General features: G+C 43.3%; 1 protein-coding gene across 1 annotated transcript in view; it reads left to right on the forward strand.

Annotated features, from left to right (window-relative positions):
• Positions 1-27,042, forward strand: part of LOC311239737 (visinin-like) — a gene marked incomplete at both ends in the record, with an annotated part of 44,217 nt that overhangs the window by 11,213 nt on the left and 5,962 nt on the right. The window contains one exon of the mRNA XM_084338433.1: positions 22,026-22,137. Within this exon, the coding sequence (XP_084194559.1) occupies positions 22,026-22,137 (112 nt within the window). The remainder of the gene's footprint in view (positions 1-22,025; positions 22,138-27,042) is intronic.

The following is a 27,042-nucleotide window of genomic DNA, read 5'->3' on the forward strand; positions in this document are numbered from 1 at the left end:
CTGTCAGGACTCTGGACTCTGTCAGGACTCTGTCAGGACTCTAGACTCTGTCAGGACTCTGGACTCTGTCAGGACTCTGGAGTCTGTCAGGACTCTGGACTCTGTCAGGACTCTGGACTCTGTCAGGACTCTAGACTCTGTCAGGACTCTGGACTCTGTCAGGACTCTGGACTATGTCAGGACTCTAGACTCTGTCAGGACTCTGGACTCTGTCAGGACTCTGGACTCTGTCAGGACTCTGGACTCTGTCAGGACTCTGGACTCTGTCAGGACTCTAGACTCTGTCAGGACTCTGGACTCTGTCAGGACTCTGGACTCTGTCAGGACTCTAGACTCTGTCAGGACTCTGGACTCTGTCAGGACTCTGTCAGGACTCTGGACTCTGTCAGGACTCTGGACTCTGTCAGGACTCTAGACTCTGTCAGGACTCTGTCAGGACTCTGTCAGGACTCTGGACTCTGTCAGGACTCTGGACTCTGTCAGGACTCTAGACTCTGTCAGGACTCTGGACTCTGTCAGGACTCTGGACTCTGTCAGGACTCTAGACTCTGTCAGGACTCTAGACTCTGTCAGGACTCTGGACTCTGTCAGGACTCTGGACTCTGTCAGGACTCTGGACTCTGTCAGGACTCTAGACTCTGTCAGGACTCAGGACTCTGTCAGAACTCTAGACTCTGTCAGGACTCTAGACTCTGTCAGGACTCTGGACTCTGTCAGGACTCTGGACTCTGTCAGGACTCTAGACTCTGTCAGGACTCTGGACTCTGTCAGGACTCTAGACTCTGTCAGGACTCTGGACTCTGTCAGGACTCTAGACTCTGTCTGGACTCTGGACTCTGTCAGGACTCTGGACTCTGTCAGGACTCTGGACTCTGTCAGGACTCTGTCAGGACTCTGGACTCTGTCAGGACTCTGGACTCTGTCAGGACTCTGGACTCTGTCAGGACTCTGGACTCTGTCAGGACTCTGGACTCTGTCAGGACTCTAGACTCTGTCAGGACTATGGACTCTGTCAGGACTCTGGACTCTGTCAGGACTCAGGACTCTGTCAGGACTCTGGTCTCTGTCAGGACTCTGGACTCTGTCAGGACTCTGGACTCTGTCAGGACTCTGGACTCTGTCAGGACTCTGGACTCTGTCAGGACTCTGCACTCTGTCAGGACTCTAGACTCTGTCAGGACTCTGGACTCTGTCAGGACTCTGGACTCTGTCAGGACTCTGGACTCTGTCAGGACTCTGGACTCTGTCAGGACTCTAGACTCTGTCAGGACTCTGGACTCTGTCAGGACTCTAGACTCTGTCAGGACTCTGGACTCTGTCAGGACTCTGGACTCTGTCAGGACTCTAGACTCTGTCAGGACTCTGGTCGCTGTCAGGACTCTGGACTCTGTCAGGACTCTGTCAGGACTCTGGACTCTGTCAGGACTCTGGTCTCTGTCAGGACTCAGGACTCTGTCAGGACTCTGGACTCTGTCAGGACTCTAGACTCTGTCAGGACTCTGTCAGGACTCTGGACTCTGTCAGGACTCTGGACTCTGTCAGGACTCTGGACTCTGTCAGGACGCTGGACTCTGTCAGGACTCTAGACTCTGTCAGGACTCTGGACTCTGTCAGGACTCTGGTCTCTGTCAGGACTCTGGACTCTGTCAGGACTCTGGACTCTGTCAGGACTCTGGACTCTGTCAGGACTCTGGTCTCTGTCAGGACTCAGGACTCTGTCAGGACTCTGGACTCTGTCAGGACTCTGGACTCTGTCAGGACTCTGGACTCTGTCAGGACTCTGGACTCTGTCAGGACTCTGGACTCTGTCAGGACTCTGTCAGGACTCTGGTCTCTGTCAGGACTCTGGTCTCTGTCAGGACTCTGGACTCTGTCAGGACTCTAGGACCTGAAGCTGATGTTGTTGGTGTTGTTTCAAAGCTGTATAACTGTGTAGTTATATTGCTTCACTGGGTCAAACCTCCTGAGTCAAACCAATGGGGCCGACAGTGGCTCGGCAGGTAGAGCAGTCGTCTGGTAATCCGGAGGTTCCCGGTTAGATTCCCATTCCTCCCGGGCAGCGTGTCTATGTATCCTTGAGCAAGACACTTAACCCCTAATTGCTCCCGATGAGCAGGTCGGCACCTTGCATGGTCGCCTCCGCCTTCGGTGTGTGAACGTGTGAGTGAACGGGTAAAAATGTGAGTAACAAATTGTAAAGCGCTTTGGATAAAAGAGAAATATAAAAAATCAGCCATTTACCATTTACAATGTGCAATAGCGAATTTCTAACACTGCAATAGTGCTAATTTATTTTAACTTAAGTACTGATGTTATTGTTTGTCCACCTCATTGCTTTACTTGTCTGACTCTTTTATTGTTTGTCCACCTCATTGCGTTACTTGTCTGACTCTTTTATTGTTTGTCCACCTCATTGCGTTACTTGTCTGACTCTTTTATTGTTTGTCCACCTCATTGCTTTACTTGTCTGACTCTTTTATTGTTTGTCCACCTCATTGCTTTACTTGTCTGACTCTTTTATTGTTTGTCCACCTCATTGCTTTACTTGTCTGACTCTTTTATTGTTTGTCCACCTCATTGCTTTACTTGTCTTACTTACTTACTTACTTACTTACTTACTTACTTACTTACGCCTATCGCTCCTTTTGGGGGAGCATAGGCCGTCGACAACAGTTCGCCCGGGTCCTCTGTCCTGTGTTTTGCTCTCCAGCTGTTTCCATGTCAGTCCGCTCTGTGTGATGTCTGTCTCCAAGTCCCTGCGCCAGGTGTTCTTGGGCCGGCCTCTCTTCCTTTTGCCTTGGGGGTTCCATCTAAGGGCCTGTCTGGTGGTGCTGGTGTTTGGTTTGCGTAGTGTGTGGCCGATCCATCCCCACTTTCTTCTCTTGATTTGTTCTTCCACTGGTTGTTCGCCCGTTCTCTGCCAGAGATCATTGTTGCTGATGGTATCTGGCCAGTGGATGTTCAGGACCACCATCTTGGTGGTCCTCCACGTCTCTGATCCGTATAGGAGGAGTACTGGCTTGGTGTTGGATTTGAATAGTCTGATCTTTGTCTGCTGACTGATAACCTTGGAGCTCCAGATGTTCTTTAGTTGGATGTATGAGGCCCTTGCCTTGCTGATTCTTGCTCTGACATCTGCCTCCGTGCCACCCTTCTTATCTATGATGCTACCTAAGTAGGTGAAGGATTCTACTTCCTCAAGTGCTGTTCCCTCCAGGTTTACTGGGTCTTTGTTCTTTGTGTTGATCTTGAGTATTTTGGTCTTTCCTTGGTGGATGTTGAGGCCTAGTTGTGTTGAGGTGTCTGCCAGTATGTTAGTCTTCTCCTGCATCTGTTGTCGACTGTGGGATAGTAGGGCAAGGTCGTCTGCGAAGTCTAGGTCGTCCAGTTGTGTTGTGAGTGTCCACTGGATCCCGTTTCTCCTCTGTGCTGTTGTGGTCTTCAATATCCAGTCGATGGCCAGGAGGAAGAGGAAAGGGGACAGGATACCACCTTGCCTTACTCCGGTCTTCACTTGGAAGCTTTGTGTGAGCTGTCCGCTGTGTATGACTCTGCAGGTCATACCTTCATAGGAGTTCCTCATGATGTTGACAAGCTTTTCTGGTATGCCGTAGTGTCGAAGCAGTTTCCAGAGGGTGTTTCTGTGGAGGCTGTCAAATGCCTTCTCATAGTCTACGAAGTTGATGTATAGTGGAGAGTTCCATTCCAATGATTGCTCGACTATGGTTCGGAGGGTTGCAATCTGGTCCACACATGATCTATTGGGCCGGAAGCCTGCCTGCTGGTCTCTTAGCTGCGGATCCACCGCTTTCTTTATTCGTTCGAGGAGGATTCTGTTGAAGATTTTTCCTGGCACTGATAAAAGCATGATTCCTCTGTAGTTGTGGCATTGGCTGAGGTCTCCTTTCTTAGGTATTTTGACCAAGTAGCCTTCTTTCCAATCTGTTGGCCCTTCCTCTTTCTCCCAGATCTTCTCAAACAGAGGGTGTAGCATCTCTACCGAGGTGTCTATGTCTGCCTTCAGTGCCTCTGCAGGGATGTTGTCTGGTCCTGCTGCCTTACTATTCTTTAGTTGTGCAATGGCCTGTTGGATTTCCTGCTTGCTGGGCTTTCCACAGTTGATGACTATGTCAGTCTCCGCAGGTTGAATGTCCGGGGGGTTAGGTGGTGCCGGTCTATTCAGTAGTTCTTCAAAATACTCTGCCCATCCCTCTTGCTGTTGGTCCAGTCTTGTGATGGTCTTTCCTTCCTTGTTTTTGATTGGTCGTTCTGGTCTGCTGAACTTTCCGGACAGTTTCTTGGTGGTGTCATACAGTTCCTTCATGTTTCCTTTTGCTGCTGCCTCTTCTGCTTCTTTAGCCAGGTTGTCGATGTAGTTTCGCTTGTCCTTCTTGGCATTTCTTTTGACCTTTCTGTTTGCCTGAGTGTACTCTCTTTGAGCTTTTGCCTTGGTTGCCCTTGTTCTGCTGTTGTTAACTTCTGCCTTTTTCTGTCTCCTTTCTTCTATGTTGCGTAGTGTTTCTGCTGATATCCACTCTTTATGGTGTCTCTTCTTTATTCCTATCACTTCCTTACATGTTGTTGTGAGAGTTTCCCTTATCCTTTCCCATTGGTATTGCTGGTCTCCTTCGTCACTGCTTAGATCTTGCAAGGCTTGATATCTATTCTTCAGCTTCAGTGTGAACACTTCTCTTATCTGTGTGTCTTTTTAAGAGGTGGACATTGAATATCTGTTTCTTTGATGTTGTTTCCATCCAGTGTTTCTTCAGTTTCAACTTGAGCGTAGCGCTTAGTAGGTGGTGGTCTGATGCTATGTCTGCTACTCGCCTTACTCGTAGGTCTTGTAGTGATCTCCTGAACTTGCTGGTTATGCAGAAGTGGTCTATCTGGTTCTCGGTCACTCCATCCGGTGATACCCAGGTTGCCTTGTGGATTCTCTTATGTGGGAAGACGCTTCCTCCGACAACCAGGTTGTTCAGGGCACAGGTGTCCACAAATCTCTCTCCATTCTCATTCATTTCTCCTAGGCCATGCTTTCCCATCACTTTTTCGAAGCCTGTGTTGTCTCCGCCAATCTTTGCATTGAAGTCTCCCATGAGAATGCTGATGTCTTTTCCTTTTTGTTGTTCCAGGATGCTCTGTAGTCTGTTGTAGAAATCATCCTTTTTTCCATCATCGCTGTCATTGGTTGGTGCATAGCATTGTATCACGTTCAACTTGATTTTCCTCTTCTTGGTTCTGAAGGTGGCTGTTATAATTCTTGATCCATGTGCCTCCCATCCAATCAGTGCTTTCTTTGCTGTTGTTGATAGCAAAAGGCCAACCCCCTCGGTGTGAGGGGCTTTGTCTTCTTCGTGCCCAGAGTAGAGTAGCAGCTCTCCTGTCTGTAGTCTTTGTTGTCCAGATTGCGTCCATCGTGACTCACTAATTCCTAAAAGGTCTAGTTTGCTTTACTTGTCTGACTCTTTTATTGTTTTCCACCTCATTGCTTTACTTGTCTGACTCTTTTATTGTTTGTCCGCCTCATTGCTTTACTTGTCTGACTCTTTTATTGTTTGTCCACCTCATTGCGTTACTTGTCTGACTCTTTTATTGTTTGTCCACCTCATTGCTTTACTTGTCTGACTCTTTTATTGTTTGTCCGCCTCATTGCTTTACTTGTCTGACTCTTTTATTGTTTGTCCGCCTCATTGCGTTACTTGTTTGGCTCTTTTATTGTTTGTCCACCTCATTGCGTTACTTGTTTGGCTCTCTCACTGGTAATCAGCTTTGTCGTGGCTTGTCAACTTACATTTCATACAGATATATCTCAGAACGTTCTCTTTATAAAGCTGAAGCCAGTGAGTGGGTTGGTTTCTCTCAGCAGCAGCTGTACCACCAGCGTAGGGTCCTGCCACTCGTTCTACACACTGTTTGTTTTTATACTGGAACCATTACAATGCAAACACAAACCACTTATTGGATTCCGCTCCTCGTTGGTCGTAACCTGCCTCCTCTCTCATCCCGTTATCCAGTAGTCTGTCTAAATGAAGCCTCTCGCTCCTCTTTTTAGAACGGGGATTTCCCCTGCGGGCCAGGAATACCCCATGCCCAGTTTATTGGATCAGTGTTTGTACCAGTTGGCTCTCTTGAGCCTGTGAGGCCTGACCTGCAACTCTGGAAACAACCTCCCCTTTGCTCCACGTGCAGGTTGAGATGCTGGGGGGGGGCAGCGTGGTGGTGGTGATGGCATTAGAGGGGGGGGGGGGGGGGCAGCGTGGTGGTGGTGATGGCATTAGAGGGGGGGGGGGGGGGGGGCAGCGTGGTGGTGGTGATGGCATTAGAGGGGGGGGGGGGGGGGCAGCGTGGTGGTGGTGATGGCATTAGAGGGATTTGGCTGTGATTGAAGCAGGGTAAACAGAGAGCTCAGAGAGGAGGGAGGGGCTTCAGGAAGCCCTTCCTATAGGGTGTTAAGTTAACCCTTTCTGGTGAACGTATCCCCCCCCCCACTAGTCACTGACTTCATTACATCTCACAGGTTAATACTTCCCTCGTAAAGCACAACACAGCTACCTGCTAACACGCTCGCTTCACAACAACCTAACGTCCGGTCCGTCCTCCTATATCTCCCTCCGGGGGGAAACAAGTAACCACACCCCCAGCTAGACAGAGCGACACATTATTATACCTGTGAACGGTCTGGTGTGGGGGCCAGGCGATTGTCGTTGAGCGACAGACGATCGCATCGCCAGGCGACGTCGGTCGCCCGCCGTGTGCAGACCACTTTACACTGCAAGACTAGGCCTCAAGACTAAGACAAAACCAACATCTCAGATGATGTTTCATTCTTAGACCTCATGTTGTATCAACATTGAATGCTTGAAACATCAACAGACCTGATGCCATGTAGATAAAGTGAGCAGCATCCTGCAGAGAGAGAGAAGGATGAGAAGAGAGAGAGAAGGATGAGAAGAGAGAGAGAAGGATGAGCAGAGAGAGAGAAGAGAGAGAAGAGAGAGAGAAGGATGAGAAGAGAGAGAGAAGGATGAGAAGAGAGAAGGATGAGCAGAGAGAGACAAGGATGAGCAGAGAGAGAAGGATGATAAGAGAGAGAGAAGGATGAGAAGAGATAGAGAAGGATGAGAAGAGAGAGAAGGATGAGCAGAGAGAGAGAAGGATGAGAAGAGAGAGAAAAGAGAGAGAAGAGAGCGAGAAGGATGAGAAGAGAGAGAGAGAAGGATGAGAAGAGCTAGAGAGAAGGATGAGAAGAGAGAGAATGATGAGAAGAGAGAGAGAAGGATGAGAAGAGAGAGAGAATGATGAGCAGAGAGAGAGAAGGATGAAGAGAGAGAGAGAAGGATGAGCAGAGAGAGAGAAGGATGAGAAGAGAGAGAGAAGAGAGAGAAGAGAGAGAGAAGGATGAGAAGAGAGAGAGAAGAGAGAGAAGAGAGAGAGAAGGATGAGCAGAGAGAGAGAGAAGGATGAGAAGAGAGAAAGAAGAGAGAGATAAGGATGAGAAGAGAGAGAGAAGGATGAGCAGAGAGAGAGAAGGATGAGAAGAGAGAGAGAAGAGAGAGAAGAGAGAGAGAAGTATGAGCAGAGAGAGAGAAGGATGAGCAGAGAGAGAGAAGGATGAGACGAGAGAGAGAAGGATGAGAAGAGAGAGAGAAGAGAGAGAAGAGAGAGAGAGAAGGATGAGCAGAGAGAGAGAAGAGAGAGCAGAGAGAGAGAAGTATGAGAAGAGAGAGAGAGAAGGATGAGAAGAGAGATAGAAGGAGGAGCAGAGAGAGAAGGATGATAAGAGATAGAGAGAAGGATGAGAAGAGAGAGAGAAGGATGAGAAGAGAGAGAAGGATGAGCAGAGAGAGACAAGGATGAGCAGAGAGAGAGAAGGATGAGAAGAGAGAGAGAGAAGGATGAGAAGAGAGAGAGAAGGATGAGAAGAGAGAAGGATGAGCAGAGAGAGACAAGGATGAGCAGAGAGAGAAGGATGATAAGAGATAGAGAGAAGGATGAGAAGAGAGAGAGAAGGATGAGAATAGAGAGAAGGATGAGCAGAGAGAGACAAGGATGAGCAGAGAGAGAAGGATGAGAAGAGAGAGAGAAGGATGAGAAGAGAGAGAAGAGAGATAATAGAGAGAGAAGGATGAGCAGAGAGAGAAGGATGAGCAGAGAGAGAGAAGGATGAGCAGAGAGAGAGAAGGATGAGAAGAGAGAGAGAAGGATGAGAAGAGAGAGAGAAGGATGAGAAGAGAGAGATAAGAGAGAGAAGAGAGAGAAGAGAGAGATAAGGATGAGCAGAGAGAGAGAAGGATGAGCAGATAGAGAGAAGGATGAGAAGAGAGAGAAAAGAGAGAGAAGAGAGAGAGAAGGATGAGAAGAGAGAGAGAGAAGGATGAGAAGAGAGAGAATGATGAGAAGAGAGAGAGAAGGATGAGCAGAGAGAGAAGGATGAGCAGAGAGAGAGAAGGATGAGAAGAGAGAGAGAAGGATGAGCAGAGAGAGAGAAGGATGAGAAGAGAGATAGAAGGATGAGCAGAGAGAGAGAAGAGAGAGAAGAGAGAGAAGGATGAGAAGAGAGAGAGAGAGAAGGATGATCAGAGAGAGAGAAGGATGAGAAGAGAGAGAAGGATGAGAAGAGAGAGAAAAGGATGAGAATAGAGAGAAGGATGAGCAGAGAGAGATAAGGATGAGAAGAGAGAGATAAGAGAGAGAAGAGAGAGAGAAGGATGAGCAGAGAGAGAGAAGGATGAGAAGAGAGAGAGAAGGATTAGCAGAGAGTGAGAAGGATGAGAAGAGAGAGAGAAGGATGAGCAGAGAGAGAGAAGAGAGCGAAGAGAGAGAGAATGATGAGAAGAGAGAGAGAGAGAAGGATGAGCAGAGAGAGAGATAAGGATGAGAAGAGAGAGAAGGATGAGAAGAGAGAGAAAAGGATGAGAAGAGAGAGAAGGATGAGCAGAGAGAGATAAGGATGAGAAGAGAGAGATAAGAGAGAGAAGAGAGAGAAGGATGAGCAGAGAGAGAGAAGGATGAGAAGAGAGAGAAGGATGAGCAGAGAGAGATAAGGATGAGAAGAGAGAGATAAGGATGAGAAGAGAGAGAGAAGGATGAGCAGAGAGAGAGAAGGATGAGCAGCGAGAGATAAGGATGAGAAGAGAGAGAGAAGGATGAGAAGAGAGAGAGAAGGATTAGCAGAGAGAGAAGGATGAGCAGAGAGAGACAAGGATGAGAAGAGAGAGAGAGAGAAGGATGAGAAGAGATAGAGAAGGATGAGAAGAGATAGAGAGAAGCATGAGAAGAGAGAGAAGGATGAGAAGAGAGAGAAGAGAGAGAAGAGAGAGAGAAGGATGAACAGAGAGAGAGAAGGATGAGAAGAGAGAGAGAAGGATGAGAAGAGAGAGAGAAGGATGAGCAGACAGAGAGAAGGATGAGAAGAGATAAATAAGGATGAGAAGAGAGAGAGAGAAGGATGAGAAGAGAGAGAGAAGGATGAGCAGAGAGAGAGAAGGATGAGCAGAGAGAGAGAAGGATGAGAAGAGAGAGAGAAGAGAGAGAGAAGGATGAGAAGAGAGAGAGAAGGATGAGAAGAGAGAGAAGGATGAGAAGAGAGAGAGAAGGATGAGAAGAGAGAGAAGGATGAGAAGAGAGAGAGAAGGATGAGCAGAGAGAGAGAAGGATGAGAGAAGAGAGAGAGAAGGATGAGAAGAGATAGACAGAATGATGAGAAGAGAGAGAAGGATGAGAAGAGAGAGAGAAGGATGAGAAGAGATAGACAGAAGGATGAGAAGAGAGAGAGAAGGATGAGAAGAGAGAGAAGGATGAGAAGAGATAGAGAGAAGGATGAGAAGAGAGAGAGAAGGATGAACAGAGAGAGAGAAGGATGAGAAGAGAGAGAGAAGGATGAGAAGAGAGAGTGAAGGATGAGCAGAGATAGAGAAGGATGAGAAGAGAGAGATAAGAGAGAGAAGAGAGAGAAGAGAGAGAAGAGAGAGAAGAGAGAGAGAAGGATGAGAAGAGAGAGAAGAGAGAGAGAGAGAAGAGAGAGAAGAGAGAGAGAAGGATGAGAAGAGAGAGAGAGAGAGAGAGAGAGAGAGAGAGAGAGAAGGATGAGAAGAGAGAGAGAAGGGGGCGATGAGGGTCGCATGTCAAGGTGGATAAGCTTCTCTACGTAAATATTTAAGACCTACTTGACCTTTTCAAAGATCCTGCTCACTCTGGATTTAGTCCTAAGTCATTATTTAACATAATAGTGCACCTGTTTTTAAGTGTGTGTGTACAGGGCGCACGTGATAAGAATGTTTCAACCATTCACATCTCGATTGTTCAGAATGTTACACTGCCCATGATGTCTCCACGGCAACACCTATACAACCTAACCCTGACCTACGACCTGTAAGGTCACGCTCATGGCACAACCAGTTAGTGCATACACACAAAGTAGATCAATTGTCTTATGTCTTATTTTTATGAAGACACAATTGCTTAGAAAATAAAGTTTTACATTGTTTTACATGAAATGGATCACTTGCAGATCACTTGCAGATCACTTGCAGTCTCAGCAATCGTGCCAATTTCCTCATTCCAAGGCTTAATTGTATCACTGGAAAAAGTAGTAGAACGCGCTCGCCTCACTAGACTTGACACTGGGTGCTGTAACCTCTGATACCATACATAACAAATAGGGAAACAAGTCCAGGCACGCACTCCAAGTTTTACACATTTATTGGCAGCCTGAAACGACGTTTGGGTGAACACACCTCCTTCAGAAGGGGTTACATGAAGCCTGAAGGGTCAGTGACCAAGTTTAAACAAGTCAAACAGGAAGTGGCGACACATTCCAACAAGAGATCTGCACAAAATACAAAATACAACTTACAGGGCGGCTGGGTGGCGCAGCGGAGATTGCGCTCGTCACCAACGCAAGAGACTCCGGTCTCGAATCCGGGTGTCAGCATTGCCTCCGGCTTTGGCCAGCCGTCATACTGACTCAATTGGCAGAGCCAGCGGGTGGAAGTCGATGTGGGTGGTAATCTGGACGTTGTAAACAGTGACTCCTACAGGTCGGTTGGGGCGCCTGCACAGCAGAGACAGGAAATGACGGGGGCAGTGTGAGCCTCCCACACGTTACACCTCGCCAATGAGAGTCCGCGCTGGCAGGTGAAAAGATGTGACAGGCTGCCTCCTTGTGTACCGGAGGGGACACATGATGCAAGGCTTCTATCCTCTCTACAACCGACCAGTGGGGGGCATAGTCGAGCAACGTTCAAGACAGGGGAGGGGAGAATTGGCACAGGGGAATTGTGATGGGAGAAGCACAGCCTCTTCAGAAGCATGAAAATCAGAAAGATATAAATATATATATATATATATATATATATATATATATATATATATATATATATATATATACAGAGTAGGACTAGATCTGAAACTACTGAAATATAAACACTCATCACCCATAACAGCAGTCTTTAAATGATAAATATAAAGAATGATAAATGAAAATAGAAATAATTGATAAATAATCAAATGAAACAGGTCAAAACATTTTCCTCATTGAGGTCTAAACAATCCAGAAGATTTGTAGCAAGAGCCTGTCTCTGTCGCCGCCTCTTGGTGGTCTCAAGACTCGCTCTATACCCATGTATTTTAAGCCAGAAATATCATGTCCTAACTTATTAAAGTGCCTTGCAACTGAAGATTTCTCGTCATTTCTTCTTATAGAACATTTGTGCTCAGAAATACGATTTCTTGTTTTTCCAACATAGTAAAGGTTGCAAGGACATTAAGCAAGTAAACCACAAAATCTGAATTACAGGTAATCCGGCCTCTAACAGCGATACTCCTACCTGTACTTGGTTGTAAATAAAATGTCTCTTTAATCATGCCATGACATTGGGTACAAGACAAACATGGAAAATTGCCATTTGGAATATTAGCCATAAAATGGGTAAATTCTTTTGGAAAATCTGTTTTAACTAACTGGTCCCTTAAGTTAGGTTGCCGTTTGTAGAAGTATTTGGGTGGTTTCCTGGAACACACCTCCGATCTTAGGATCTGACTTTAAAATGTACCAGTATTTGTTCACAATATCACGCATATCTCTATAAATAGGGCTGAAGGTGGACACCAATGTCACTGAGTTGCTTTTTACTTTGTCTTTATGTGTAAAAAGGGATTGTCTGTTTATCCGTTTAGATTTATTAAGAGAATTCTATAAAATATCCTATATTTTTTATATCACTGGAAACTATCCAATATAATAAGTGAGTGTGAGTGTGTAACACTGAGCGTGTATCCAATATCACAGTGTGTAACACTCCTTAAGGAGGAAAAAAGGTTTAATGCCAGATTTGACTTGAATTTACCAGTATAATAGCCGGTAAACAAATGAAGGCAAGCTCACTGCCGGGTTAAGCTGGAGAGAGATTGGAATCGGGGTGGAGGGGTATATATAGAGGTTGTAAGAGGTGGGAGTGAACAGTGTTAAAGACAGTAGATTAGATACTAGCTGTAGTGCCTAAGACCCTGCCGGCATATGGCTGTGGGTCAAATAGTGTACGTGACATATAGTACGTGTTGTGATTTGTGAGTGCAGAGCAGTCGTTTGTATTTTTCTGATGTTGGATGATAGACAAAATATTAAAAGGAATATATAGATTGTTGTCAATCAATCAACAAATGAAGAGAGAAGAGCCTAATGTGGTTGTTTCACCTGTGAATCTGATATTTCGAAGGGTACATTTACCAAAGATAACTACCAAACTCCATAGATAACAAAACAATGAATGACGTGTTGTTTCATTTGAGTGTCTCTTCCGAGCTACTTATTAAGACAGTATCATCAGCATAAAAGGTGAACCTGTTTTATTTTGAGAGGCTATTGAAAAGACTGGTGTTCTATGCGACGTCAACAGTAGGGGGCGCCCTAAAGAGCTTGTGTTCCCTTTTTGCCTCGTTTCTCACACGTCCAGTTTTGCAATATTTGTCATCTGGCACCGCGGAGTGAACCCGGACAGAATGTATTTTTAAAGTACAGTATTGTGTATTTAAAGTAGTGTATTTTGTGTGTTAAAGTACAGTATTGTGGGGCGCTCCAGTAGCACACCACATGGCGCGCTGAGTCGCAAAGCGGTCGTCCCGGGTTCGTTTCCCAGTCCCGGCGACCATTTGCTGCATGTCTTCCCTACCTCTCCTCCCGTTCTCCCGTTCTCCCTCTCTCCCTCTATCGGTCCTGCGTGGCCAGAAAAAGCTGAAAATGCTATTTAAATAAAAGTAAAAGAAAAAAAGTACAGTATTGTGTATTTAAAGTAGTGTATTTTGTGTGATAAGGTACAGTATTGTGTATTTAAAGTAGTGTATTTTGCATGTTAAAGTACAGTATTGTGTATTTAAAGTAGTGTATTTTGTGTGTTAAAGTACAGTATTGTGTATTTAAAGTAGTGTATTTTGTGTGTTAAAGTACAGTATTGTGTATTTTAAAGTAGTGTATTTTGTGTGTTAAAGTACAGTATTGTGTATTTAAAGTAGTGTATTTTGTGTGATAAGGTACAGTATTGTGTATTTAAAGTAGTGTATTTTGTGTGTTAAAGTACAGTATTGTGTATTTTAAAGTAGTGTATTTTGTGTGTTAAAGTACAGTATTGTGTATTTAAAGTAGTGTATTTTGTGTGATAAGGTACAGTACTGTGTATTTAAAGTAGTGTATTTTGTGTGTTAAAGTACAGTATTGTGTGTTTTAAAGTAGTGTATTTTGTGTGTTAAAGTACAGTATTGTGTATTTAAAGTAGTGTATTTTGTGTGTTAAAGTACAGTATTGTGTATTTAAAGTAGTGTATTTTGTGTGTTAAAGTACAGTATTGTGTGTTTTAAAGTAGTGTATTTTGTGTGTTAAAGTACAGTATTGTGTGTTTTAAAGTAGTGTATTTTGTGTGTTAAAGTACAGTATTGTGTGTTTTAAAGTAGTGTATTTTGTGTGTTAAAGTACAGTATTGTGTATTTAAAGTAGTGTATTTTGTGTGTTAAAGTACAGTATTGTGTATTTTAAAGTAGTGTATTTTGTGTGTTAAAGTACAGTATTGTGTATTTAAAGTAGTGTATTTTGTGTGATAAGGTACAGTACTGTGTATTTAAAGTAGTGTATTTTGTGTGTTAAAGTACAGTATTGTGTGTTTTAAAGTAGTGTATTTTGTGTGTTAAAGTACAGTATTGTGTATTTAAAGTAGTGTATTTTGTGTGTTAAAGTACAGTATTGTGTATTTAAAGTAGTGTATTTTGTGTGTTAAAGTACAGTATTGTGTGTTTTAAAGTAGTGTATTTTGTGTGTTAAAGTACAGTATTGTGTGTTTTAAAGTAGTGTATTTTGTGTGTTAAAGTACAGTATTGTGTGTTTTAAAGTAGTGTATTTTGTGTGTTAAAGTACAGTATTGTGTGTTTAAAGTAGTGTATTTTGTGTGTTAAAGTACAGTATTGTGTATTTAAAGTAGTGTATTTTGTGTGTTAAAGTACAGTATTGTGTGATTTAAAGTAGTGTATTTTGTGTGTTAAAGTACAGTATTGTGTGTTTTAAAGTAGTGTATTTTGTGTGTTAAAGTACAGTATTGTGTATTTAAAGTAGTGTATTTTGTGCATATTTGCTTAGCGCTGGCACAGCAACGACTACACAATGCAAGGTTTGATATGATATGATGATATGATACATTTATTGTTATTGCGCCCCTCAACCTGAACAAACTGAACAAACTCCAGTTGGCTCAGAACAGGGCGGCACGCCTCGCTCTGCGCTGCTCTGTGAGGAGTGGTGTTGGAGGGATGCATGCCACACTGACCTGGATGACAGTGGAACAGAGGATGGCATGTAGCCTGGTAACTTTTTTGTTTAATATCTGTAATACTTCACTCACAACTGTACCCAACTAATATGAGACATGGATATAGCACAAGGCAAGTGTTAGATTCATGCTCATTTCTTGTGAGTACTTCAATGTTTGTGGTTTTATTTTTATTTGACTTTTTTTTGTGTGTGTTTGTATTTTTAATGTTTGGACCCCAGGAAGAGTAGTCTCACTTTGGTGTAGACTAATGGGGAGCCACAATAAAACGATAAAAACAATAAACCAATAGTTACATCGGCCCGGGGTGCAAAAAGAAAAACAGTAAGACAGGAACAATACGAAAAACGACCTGCAGACAGAGAACGGACGGACATAATACACCAGTCATACTACAATACAAAAACGAGCTCATGGGTTGTTTATGGCGAACAGGTGGGTTCTGAGCGCGGCCCTAAAGGTCCGTAGGGTGCTTGCAGATGTCAGGTTGAGTGGCAGCTTGTTCCAGAGGGTCGGTGCTGCGACTGAGAAAGCCCGGTTTCCCTTCGTCACAAGTCTTGTGTGGGGGGGGATCTTAAGGCGAGACACTACAGGTGAATAGGGTAAAACATTTTACTAATAGATATCACAATGAAACTTCCCCAGTTGATTAGTTATATTAAGACAAGACTTTTTTGTATTACAAGTTTTCTGAAATTGTATGTTTAAATATGCAAATGAGGCATGATCTACTTAAATATGCACTAATTTGCATATAATTCCAGGACAGAAATCTGAACATTGGATAAAGCCATTTTCAAAATTATAGTTTAATTGTGTTGACATATTAGAGCCAAAGGTTATTACAGAGGGGATTTTGGAAATCTCTTTTTATCACTCCATAAATCAGAAAATACTCCATTCACATGGGCAGAGTTTATGGGGGTGGCCGGGGGTGACATTTTTTTTTTTTTTTTTAATCAAGATTATTTTTATTTTAATAAAATTATAATAATTGTGAGAAACAAATCTGAATTCTATTATGTTTTGTTTTACAATACATTCATTTTATAGTAGTAATCATGTCACATTATAAGGCGAACCTTCTGTAGTGTGGCAGTGAAAGGGTTAACGCGCGGCCAAGCACCACCATTCGCAGCAGCAGCAGCAGAATGCCCCGCGCGATAGTACATTGTAACGCTTGTACAAAGCCACTTATTCTGAGATGATAATTAATGTATCTGGATAACCAATGCACAGATTTTGTCGAGGCAGGTAGCGTTATTTCGGGAAAATTGATATCTATAGTCTGGTATATTTTTCGTCCACGAAAAATGGAGGCTGTAATAATTATTATTGCTCGAGAGTCTCTATGAATAATAATAATTAGAGCCTCCAAATGATCCCCCGTAGTGCTGTGTGTGTGAGTGTGTGAGTGTGCTGCTGTACTACCTAAATAAAATAAAAAATTAGGGGTTAGGGCATTGTAAAAACGCTAAAATAATAAAATAAAGGTAAAAAAAAAAACGCGTGTCGCACCCCCTGGCGTCAAGTTCAAACTCCACCTATGTCCATTCAGTCCATTTTTATGGTAAAATTCCATATTTCGCCATGTTTTTAGGAATAAAATGTAAATCAGGGTATGAATGCGATATCAACAAACCCTTCTGTAAATACCTTCAGAACATAGATATGAATAGAACTGGGAGGTTTGGTGTATGTGAGTGCTACTGAAGTGGAGATTTCTGGCTCAGAGTATGAGGAAAAACTCTTAAAACTCATTTTTGGGAAAACGCCTTCAAAGTTCTGTATTGTAAAATGCCATACTTTTTTTTTTTAAACAGATATTTACAAACACAATACCTAATCAAACCATTAGTAATAGACAACCTAAACACATGCCTGATAACTGAATAATAATAATGATGTTATTGAACTGAACAGAACTACACACAGGCTACAAACAAAGTGTAGTACAGTGTAGTACCCCCTAATAGGCAAAAAATATTTGAATAGATATCACTATGAAACTTTCCCAGTTTGTTATGTACATATAAACTAAGAAAAAATATATTGCAAGTTTTCTGAATTGTATGTTTATATATGCAAATGAGGCACTTCCCCATTCAATATGTGCACATTTATGGATGCAATAAGGAAAAATTAAGTAAAATAAACAACTAAATGTGTGTTATTGACGTTTTATTGTCACTAGTTTCATAGAAGACATGTTTAGGAAGCAAAATATAACAAAATCTCAAAATCAACAAAAAAAGTATATTTGCCTATTCACCTGCAGTGTCTCGCCTTCAGGCAGGTTTGATCGTTTGATCAGAGGGATCTGGCGCCGGCTGATTGGACCGAAAGGGAAAAGGGGGGGAAAAGTCCGATAACTACCTGTATCAATCTGAACGAATAAGACAATCTGTTGATGATTAGACTTGAAGCCCAGATCGCCGCAGGCTCTAATCCTTCCTTAAGCCCTGTGTTTATAGGGAAACGCTGACATGTGAGTTAGTGTCTCCTCGACTACACACTCACTGGGTTCACTGGTTGCTAAGCGACATCACACAGTGAGAAGAAGAGGTTCAGATCCCTGTGTGCTGGAGATATAACTGGACCCAACACTATACCCTGTATGATAGTGTCACCGGTCTTATTTGACATGCCCTGAGTTGAGTGGGAGTCGAACCCGGGTCGCAGACCACTATACCAGGAGGTGAACTCACTTCTTGGTGATGGGTCTGGATGCCTTTTAACCCTTTCACTGCCACACGACAGCCGGTTAACCCTTTCACTGTGACAATACAGAAGGTTAGCCCTTTACTATCACACAACCGACGGCGATGCTCCATCATTAGCATCATTAGCTCCGCAAATGCGGAGCTAATGATGCTAATGATGGAGCATCGCCGTCGGTTGTGTGATAGTAAAGGGCTAACCTTCTGTCGTGTGGCAGTGAAAGGGTTAAGGGGGAGTGAGTTTTACTTGCAGTACCGCTACGTACCACATGTCACTTCACAACACTTATACACTTATACTCACGGTACCTTCATTACAATAGCATGTACAATAGTGCTGCATATATATATATATACATTTATAATTACCCTATATATATATATATATATCCATATCTGTCTGAATATACCTGCATATAATCCCTCTAGGCCTATATAATAATAATAACTTTATTTGTATAGCACTTTTCATACAGAGGTTGCAGTTCAAAGTGCTTCACAACAGTAAGAAACACAGGCATAAGCGAGCATAAAAAGATAGACAGGTAGCAAGGTGAGGTAAATCACAGTGTTTCACATTAGGATCTAGCATCCCAATAGGCTCTCCGCTTACAGTTTTCAGTAACACAAATAATAAAAATAGTTTAAAAATGATTCAGTTTAAAAATAGTCTAAAAATTATAAAATAGAACAGACATAAAAAATACAGGCATGAGCGAGCATAGCAAGGTATGGCAAATCACAGTGTTTCACATTAGGATCTAGCGTCCCAATAGGCTCTCTATTCAGTAATACAAATAATAAAGTAGTTTAAAATGATTAAGTTAAAAAATAGTCTAAAAATTATAAAATAGAACGGACATACAACAACAGTAATAGTATAGTATATACCTACGTATACACCTGTATATATACAGTATGTGTATTCTTACCATATATATATATATATATATCCACATCTGTCTGTACATACCTGCATATAATCCTTGTTACATATCTGTAGATACTATATCTATATCTGTAACATATATTCCTTACCTACTCTTACTAGTTACACTGCTGGCCAGTATGACTTACTACCATAGTGTCTTTATACCTGTATCACTGTACATATTAATACTACAACTCTCTACATACATCTGATGAGCACCATTACGCAGTAGTAGTAATCATTTATATATTTTATATCCAGTTCACCTGTACATTGTATATTATTATTGCACTCTTTTTGTACTGTACTTGTGCTGCGTGATGACAATACATTTTACCCAGCCGGTTGAAGGTTGAAACACAGGGCTGGTGTTGGGCTCTGACTGCTCTGCCCCAGGCCTCTGTTTACCCACTAGGTTGGAATTGAAAAGATTAACATCCATACAATCACTTGAGAAACAAAGTGACCCCAGAGATAATCTGCTCACAGCAGGGGGTTAGGGTTAGAGGGGGCTGGGCTCACAGCGGGGGGGTTAGAGGGGCTGTTGTTTTCATCACTCTGTCCGTTGGACGTGTTGGAGATTAATAATGGAGACAGATTGGGGTTCAGGGTTTTACTGCATGCGGTCTGTGAGCGATCAAGCTGCCAGGCAGTCCCACAGAGGAGCAGGTTGGAACATGTTGGAACATGTTGGAACATGTCATTTGCACAAATTGTCAATATGTTTGTGGTATATCAGCTGCTGGACTACTAGAGGCTCCCAGAAACAGTCAAAAGAGGATCTGTGATGCAGCCTTTATCAACTACGCCCCAACACTATGGAACAAACTGCCCCAAAAAACATCAGGGAAGCCAACTCGCTAGACATCTTCTAAAGACAGCTTAAAACCCATCTCTTTGCTCAGGCATTTAAATGAAACAGCAGGGATATCCTGACACAAATTGTACTTTACCTGCACTTGTCTTACCCTGCCTACTTTTATACACTTCCTATCAAATTCATGTGTCGGTTCTATGCTAAATGTATCTCACTGCACACTTCTTACTGATGCACTGCTCTGTTGTATGTTAAATACCCTGTTGTATGTTAAATACCCTGTTGTATGTTAAATACCCTGTTGCATGTTAAATACCCTGTTGCATGTTAAATACCCTGTTGCATGTTAAATACCCTGTTGCATGTTAAATACCCTGTTGCATGTTAAATACCCTGTTGTATGTTAAATACCCTGTTGTATGTTAAATACCCTGTTGTATGTTAAATACCCTGTTGTATGTTAAATACCCTGTTGTATGTTAAATACCCTGTTGTATGTCCGTTCTATTTTATTATTTTTTGCCTATTTTTAAACTGAATCAAACCGCACTTTAAAAAAAATAAAATGTTTTACTCTGTCTATTTTATTTTTATTACTGAATGAAACTGTAAACAGAAAGGCCTATTGGGATGCTAGATCCTAATGTGAAACACTGATTTACCTCACCTTGCTAGCTGTCTATCTTTGTCATGCTCGCTTATGCCTGTATTTTTCACTGTTGTGAAGCACTTTGAACGGCAACTTCTGTATGAAAAGTGCTATACAAATAAAGTTTATTTTTTTTATCCACTTTTTCTCCCATTTTCTATTTTTCTCCCATCCCAATTTTCATATCATCCAATTCAACCCTCCCCTGTCTTCGAACGTTGTTTCATGCCTCCCACAAGCCGGCTGCAATGTGGACTAAGTCATACATAGCACGAGTCCCCTCCGGTACTCGAGGTAACAGCAGTCGCATCTTTTCACCTGCGCAGCTCGATCTTTCAGCGTCGAGGGTCTGGGCTTTGGAGGGGCCCCGCCCCCGTCGCTTCTTGATTCTACTGCGCAGGCGCACCAACCGACCTGTAGGAGTCGCTGTCCACAACGCCCGATCCCCACCCTTCAGTTTTCCTCCCCGTAATACGGCCAATGTGTATTAGTGCGGACGACCAGCTAAACTGAAAGCAATGTGGAGAGCGGGGCTCGAACAGGAGGCATCCTGTTCGAGCCTAGTCTCCAGCATTCGTTGCGAGCGCCTTGCCCACTGCACCACGTAGCCGCCTCTATACAAATAATGTTATTATTATTTTATATATATATATATATATATATATATATATATATATATATATATATATATATATATATATATATATATATATATATATATATATATATATATATATATATATATATATATATATATATACACACAGTATATATAGAATAGAAGTACTTTATTGATCCAGCACCACAGATCGCCCACAATGAACATTCAGGCAGTCAAAAATCTAAAATAAGAGTACAGTCAGCGATATACATTCTAAAATATGTATATACATTCTAAAATGGTCGTCTGTTAATCAGAAGGTTCCCGGTTCAATTCCAGCTCCCCCCGGCAGCACGTTGGAAGTGTCCTTGAGCAAGACAGTTAACCCCTAACTGCTCCCGATGAGCAGGTCGGCACCTCACACGGCTGCCTCCACCGTCAGTGTGTGAACGAATGTGAGGCATGAGGCGTAAAAATCACTTTGGATAACAGCGTTATATAAATGCTGTCCATTTACCATTGACCATTTACATGGAACAACGCACATGATTGGATAAATAACATGCTGGTGCTCTAGTGCGACATCTAGTGGCTGAACGTTATCTATAGCACCTTTAAGCACTTGATAGTTAGACAATTCAAGTAGTTGGCTATATTTATATCTGACCATCATCACTGTGTTCTCTGTGTTGGAAACAGGCCATTTATATCTGACCATCATCACTGTGTTCTCTGTGTTGGAAACAGGCCATTTATATCTGACCATCATCACTGTGTTCTCTGTGTTGGAAACAGGCCATTTATATCTGACCGTCATCACTGTGTTCTCTGTGTTGGAAACAGGCCATTTATATCTGACCATCATCACTGTGTTCTCTGTGTTGGAAACAGGCCATTTATATCTGACCATCATCACTGTGTTCTCTGTGTTGGAAACAGGCCATTTATATCTGACCATCACTGTGTTCTCTGTGTTGGAAACAGGCCATTTATATCTGACCATCATCACTGTGTTCTCTGTGTTGGAAACAGGCCATTTATATCTGACCATCACTGTGTTCTCTGTGTTGGAAACAGGCCATTTATATCTGACCATCATCACTGTGTTCTCTGTGTTGGAAACAGGCCATTTATATCTGACCGTCATCACTGTGTTCTCTGTGTTGGAAACAGGCCATTTATATCTGACCATCACTGTGTTCTCTGTGTTGGAAACAGGCCATTTATATCTGACCATCATCACTGTGTTCTCTGTGTTGGAAACAGGCCATTTATATCTGACCGTCATCACTGTGTTCTCTGTGTTGGAAACAGGCCATTTATATCTGACCGTCACTGTGTTCTCTGTGTTGGAAACAGGCCATTTATATCTGACCGTCACGGTGTTCTCTGTGTTGGAAACAGGCCATTTATATCTGACCGTCACTGTGTTCTCTGTGTTGGAAACAGGCCATTTATATCTGACCGTCATCACTGTGTTCTCTGTGTTGGAAACAGGCCATTTTCAAACTGATCCCCACAGAGGACCACGCCCAGCTGGCCAGCGACGAGAACACGCCTGAGAAGAGGGCCAACAAACTGTGGAGCTTCTTCGACAAAAAAGATAACGGTGAGCAACTACGGACAGGTGGCTGTGTAGCTAAGGTTGACAGGTGGATGTGTAACACTAAGGTTGACAGGTGGATGTGTAACACTAAGGTTGACAGGTGGCTGTGTAGCTAAGGTTGACAGGTGGATGTGTAACACTAAGGTTGACAGGTGGCTGTGTAACTAAGGTTGACAGGTGGATGTGTAACACTAAGGTTGACAGGTGGATGTGTAACACTAAGGTTGACAGGTGGATGTGTAACTAAGGTTGACAGGTGGATGTGTAACACTAAGGTTGACAGGTGGATGTGTAACACTAAGGTTGACAGGTGGATGTGTAACACTAAGGTTGACAGGTGGATGTGTAACACTAAGGTTGACAGGTGGATGTGTAACACTAAGGTTGACAGGTGGATGTGTAACACTAAGGTTGACAGGTGGATGTGTAACACTAAGGTTGACAGGTGGATGTGTAACACTAAGGTTGACAGGTGGATGTGTAACACTAAGGTTGACAGGTGGATGTGTAACACTAAGGTTGACAGGTGGATGTGTAACACTAAGGTTGACAGGTGGATGTGTAACTAAGGTTGACAGGTGGATGTGTAACACTAAGGTTGACAGGTGGATGTGTAACACTAAGGTTGACAGGTGGGTGTGTAACACTAAGGTTGACAGGTGGAGGTGTAACTAAGGTTGACAGGTGGCTGTGTAACACTAAGGTTGACAGGTGGATGTGTAACACTAAGGTTGACAGGTGGATGTGTAACTAAGGTTGACAGGTGGATGTGTAACTAAGGTTGACAGGTGGATGTGTAACACTAAGGTTGACAGGTGGATGTGTAACACTAAGGTTGACAGGTGGATGTGTAACTAAGGTTGACAGGTGGATGTGTAACACTAAGGTTGACAGGTGGATGTGTAACACTAAGGTTGACAGGTGGATGTGTAACTAAGGTTGACAGGTGGATGTGTAACACTAAGGTTGACAGGTGGGTGTGTAACACTAAGGTTGACAGGTGGAGGTGTAACTAAGGTTGACAGGTGGCTGTGTAACACTAAGGTTGACAGGTGGATGTGTAACACTAAGGTTGACAGGTGGATGTGTAACTAAGGTTGACAGGTGGATGTGTAACTAAGGTTGACAGGTGGATGTGTAACACTAAGGTTGACAGGTGGATGTGTAACACTAAGGTTGACAGGTGGATGTGTAACACTAAGGTTGACAGGAGGATGTGTAACACTAAGGTTGACAGGTGGATGTGTAACACTAAGGTTGACAGGAGGATGTGTAACACTAAGGTTGACAGGTGGATGTGTAACACTAAGGTTGACAGGTGGATGTGTAACACTAAGGTTGACAGGTGGATGTGTAACACTAAGGTTGACAGGTGGATGTGTAACTAAGGTTGACAGGTGGATGTGTAACACTAAGGTTGACAGGTGGATGTGTAACACTAAGGTTGACAGGTGGATGTGTAACACTAAGGTTGACAGGTGGATGTGTAACTAAGGTTGACAGGTGGATGTGTAACACTAAGGTTGACAGGTGGATGTGTAACACTAAGGTTGACAGGTGGATGTGTAGCACTAAGGTTGACAGGTGGATGTGTAACACTAAGGTTGACAGGTGGATGTGTAACACTAAGGTTGACAGGTGGATGTGTAACACTAAGGTTGACAGGTGGATGTGTAACACTAAGGTTGACAGGTGGATGTGTAACACTAAGGTTGACAGGAGGATGTGTAACACTAAGGTTGACAGGTGGATGTGTAACACTAAGGTTGACAGGTGGATGTGTAACACTAAGGTTGACAGGTGGATGTGTAACACTAAGGTTGACAGGTGGATGTGTGACACTAAGGTTGACAGGTGGCTGTGTAACTAAGGTTGACAGGTGGATGTGTAACTAAGGTTGACAGGTGGATGTGTAACTAAGGTTGACAGGTGGATGTGTAACTAAGGTTGACAGGTGGATGTGTAGCTAAGGTTGACAGGTGGATGTGTAACACTAAGGTTGACAGGTGGATGTGTAACACTAAGGTTGACAGGTGGTTGTGTAACACTAAGGTTGACAGGTGGATGTGTAACACTAAGGTTGACAGGTGGATGTGTAACTAAGGTTGACAGGAGGATGTGTAACTAAGGTTGACAGGTGGATGTGTAACACTAAGGTTGACAGGTGGATGTGTAACACTAAGGTTGACAGGTGGATGTGTAACACTAAGGTTGACAGGTGGATGTGTAACACTAAGGTTGACAGGTGGATGTGTAACACTAAGGTTGACAGGTGGATGTGTAACACTAAGGTTGACAGGTGGATGTGTAACACTAGGGTTGACAGGTGGATGTGTAACACTAAGGTTGACAGGTGGATGTGTAACACTAAGGTTGACAGGTGGATGTGTAACACTAAGGTTGACAGGTGGCTGTGTAACTAAGGTTGACAGGTGGATGTGTAACACTAAGGTTGACAGGTGGATGTGTAACACTAAGGTTGACAGGTGGGTGTGTAACACTAAGGTTGACAGGAGGATGTGTAACTAAGGTTGACAGGTGGATGTGTAACACTAAGGTTGACAGGTGGATGTGTAACACTAAGGTTGACAGGTGGATGTGTAACACTAAGGTTGACAGGTGGATGTGTAACTAAGGTTGACAGGTGGATGTGTAACACTAAGGTTGACAGGTGGATGTGTAACACTAAGGTTGACAGGTGGATGTGTAACACTAAGGTTGACAGGTGGATGTGTAACTAAGGTTGACAGGTGGATGTGTAACACTAAGGTTGACAGGTGGATGTGTAACACTAAGGTTGACAGGTGGATGTGTAACTAAGGTTGACAGGTGGATGTGTAACACTAAGGTTGACAGGTGGATGTGTAACACTAAGGTTGACAGGTGGATGTGTAACACTAAGGTTGACAGGTGGATGTGTAACACTAAGGTTGACAGGTGGCTGTGTAGCTAAGGTTGACAGGTGGATGTGTAACACTAAGGTTGACAGGTGGCTGTGTAGCACTAAGGTTGACAGGTGGATGTGTAACACTAAGGTTGACAGGTGGCTGTGTAGCTAAGGTTGACAGGTGGATGTGTAACACTAAGGTTGACAGGTGGATGTGTAACACTAAGGTTGACAGGTGGGTGTGTAACACTAAGGTTGACAGGTGGGTGTGTAGCACTAAGGTTGACAGGTGGGTGTGTAACACTAAGGTTGACAGGTGGCTGTGTAGCTAAGGTTGACAGGTGGATGTGTAACACTAAGGTTGACAGGTGGATGTGTAACACTAAGGTTGACAGGTGGATGTAACACTAAGGTTGACAGGTGGATGTGTAACACTAAGGTTGACAGGTGGATGTGTAACACTAAGGTTGACAGGTGGATGTGTAACACTAAGGTTGACAGGTGGATGTGTAACTAAGGTTGACAGGTGGATGTGTAACACTAAGGTTGACAGGTGGATGTGTAACACTAAGGTTGACAGGTGGATGTGTAACACTAAGGTTGACAGGTGGATGTAACACTAAGGTTGACAGGTGGATGTGTAACTAAGGTTGACAGGTGGATGTGTAACACTAAGGTTGACAGGTGGATGTGTAGCACTAAGGTTGACAGGTGGATGTGTAACACTAAGGTTGACAGGTGGGTGTGTAACACTAAGGTTGACAGGTGGATGTGTAACTAAGGTTGACAGGTGGATGTGTAACACTAAGGTTGACAGGTGGAGGTGTAACTAAGGTTGACAGGTGGATGTGTAACACTAAGGTTGACAGGTGGATGTGTAACACTAAGGTTGACAGGTGGCTGTGTAACACTAAGGTTGACAGGTGGATGTGTAGCACTAAGGTTGACAGGTGGATGTGTAACACTAAGGTTGACAGGTGGATGTGTAGCACTAAGGTTGACAGGTGGATGTGTAACACTAAGGTTGACAGGTGGATGTGTAACACTAAGGTTGACAGGTGGATGTGTAACTAAGGTTGACAGGTGGGTGTGTAACACTAAGGTTGACAGGTGGATGTGTAACACTAAGGTTGACAGGTGGGTGTGTAACACTAAGGTTGACAGGTGGATGTGTAGCTAAGGTTGACAGGTGGATGTGTAACACTAAGGTTGACAGGTGGATGTGTAACACTAAGGTTGACAGGTGGATGTGTAACACTAAGGTTGACAGGTGGCTGTGTAGCTAAGGTTGACAGGTGGCTGTGTAGCACTAAGGTTGACAGGTGGATGTGTAACACTAAGGTTGACAGGTGGCTGTGTAGCACTAAGGTTGACAGGTGGATGTGTAACACTAAGGTTGACAGGTGGCTGTGTAGCTAAGGTTGACAGGTGGATGTGTAACACTAAGGTTGACAGGTGGTTGTGTAACACTAAGGTTGACAGGTGGATGTGTAACACTAAGGTTGACAGGTGGATGTGTAACTAAGGTTGACAGGTGGATGTGTAACACTAAGGTTGACAGGTGGCTGTGTAGCTAAGGTTGACAGGTGGATGTGTAACACTAAGGTTGACAGGTGGATGTGTAACACTAAGGTTGACAGGTGGATGTGTAACACTAAGGTTGACAGGTGGATGTGTAACACTAAGGTTGACAGGTGGAGGTGTAACACTAAGGTTGACAGGTGGATGTGTAACACTAAGGTTGACAGGTGGATGTGTAACACTAAGGTTGACAGGTGGATGTAACACTAAGGTTGACAGGTGGATGTGTAACACTAAGGTTGACAGGTGGGTGTGTAACACTAAGGTTGACAGGTGGATGTGTAACACTAAGGTTGACAGGTGGATGTGTAACACTAAGGTTGACAGGTGGATGTGTAACACTAAGGTTGACAGGTGGATGTGTAACACTAAGGTTGACAGGTGGATGTGTAACACTAAGGTTGACAGGTGGATGTGTAACTAAGGTTGACAGGTGGATG

Source organism: Notolepis coatsorum, assembly GCF_963971535.1.
Source record: "Notolepis coatsorum genome assembly, contig: SUPER_13_unloc_1, whole genome shotgun sequence".
NCBI lineage: Eukaryota > Metazoa > Chordata > Actinopteri > Aulopiformes > Paralepididae > Notolepis > Notolepis coatsorum.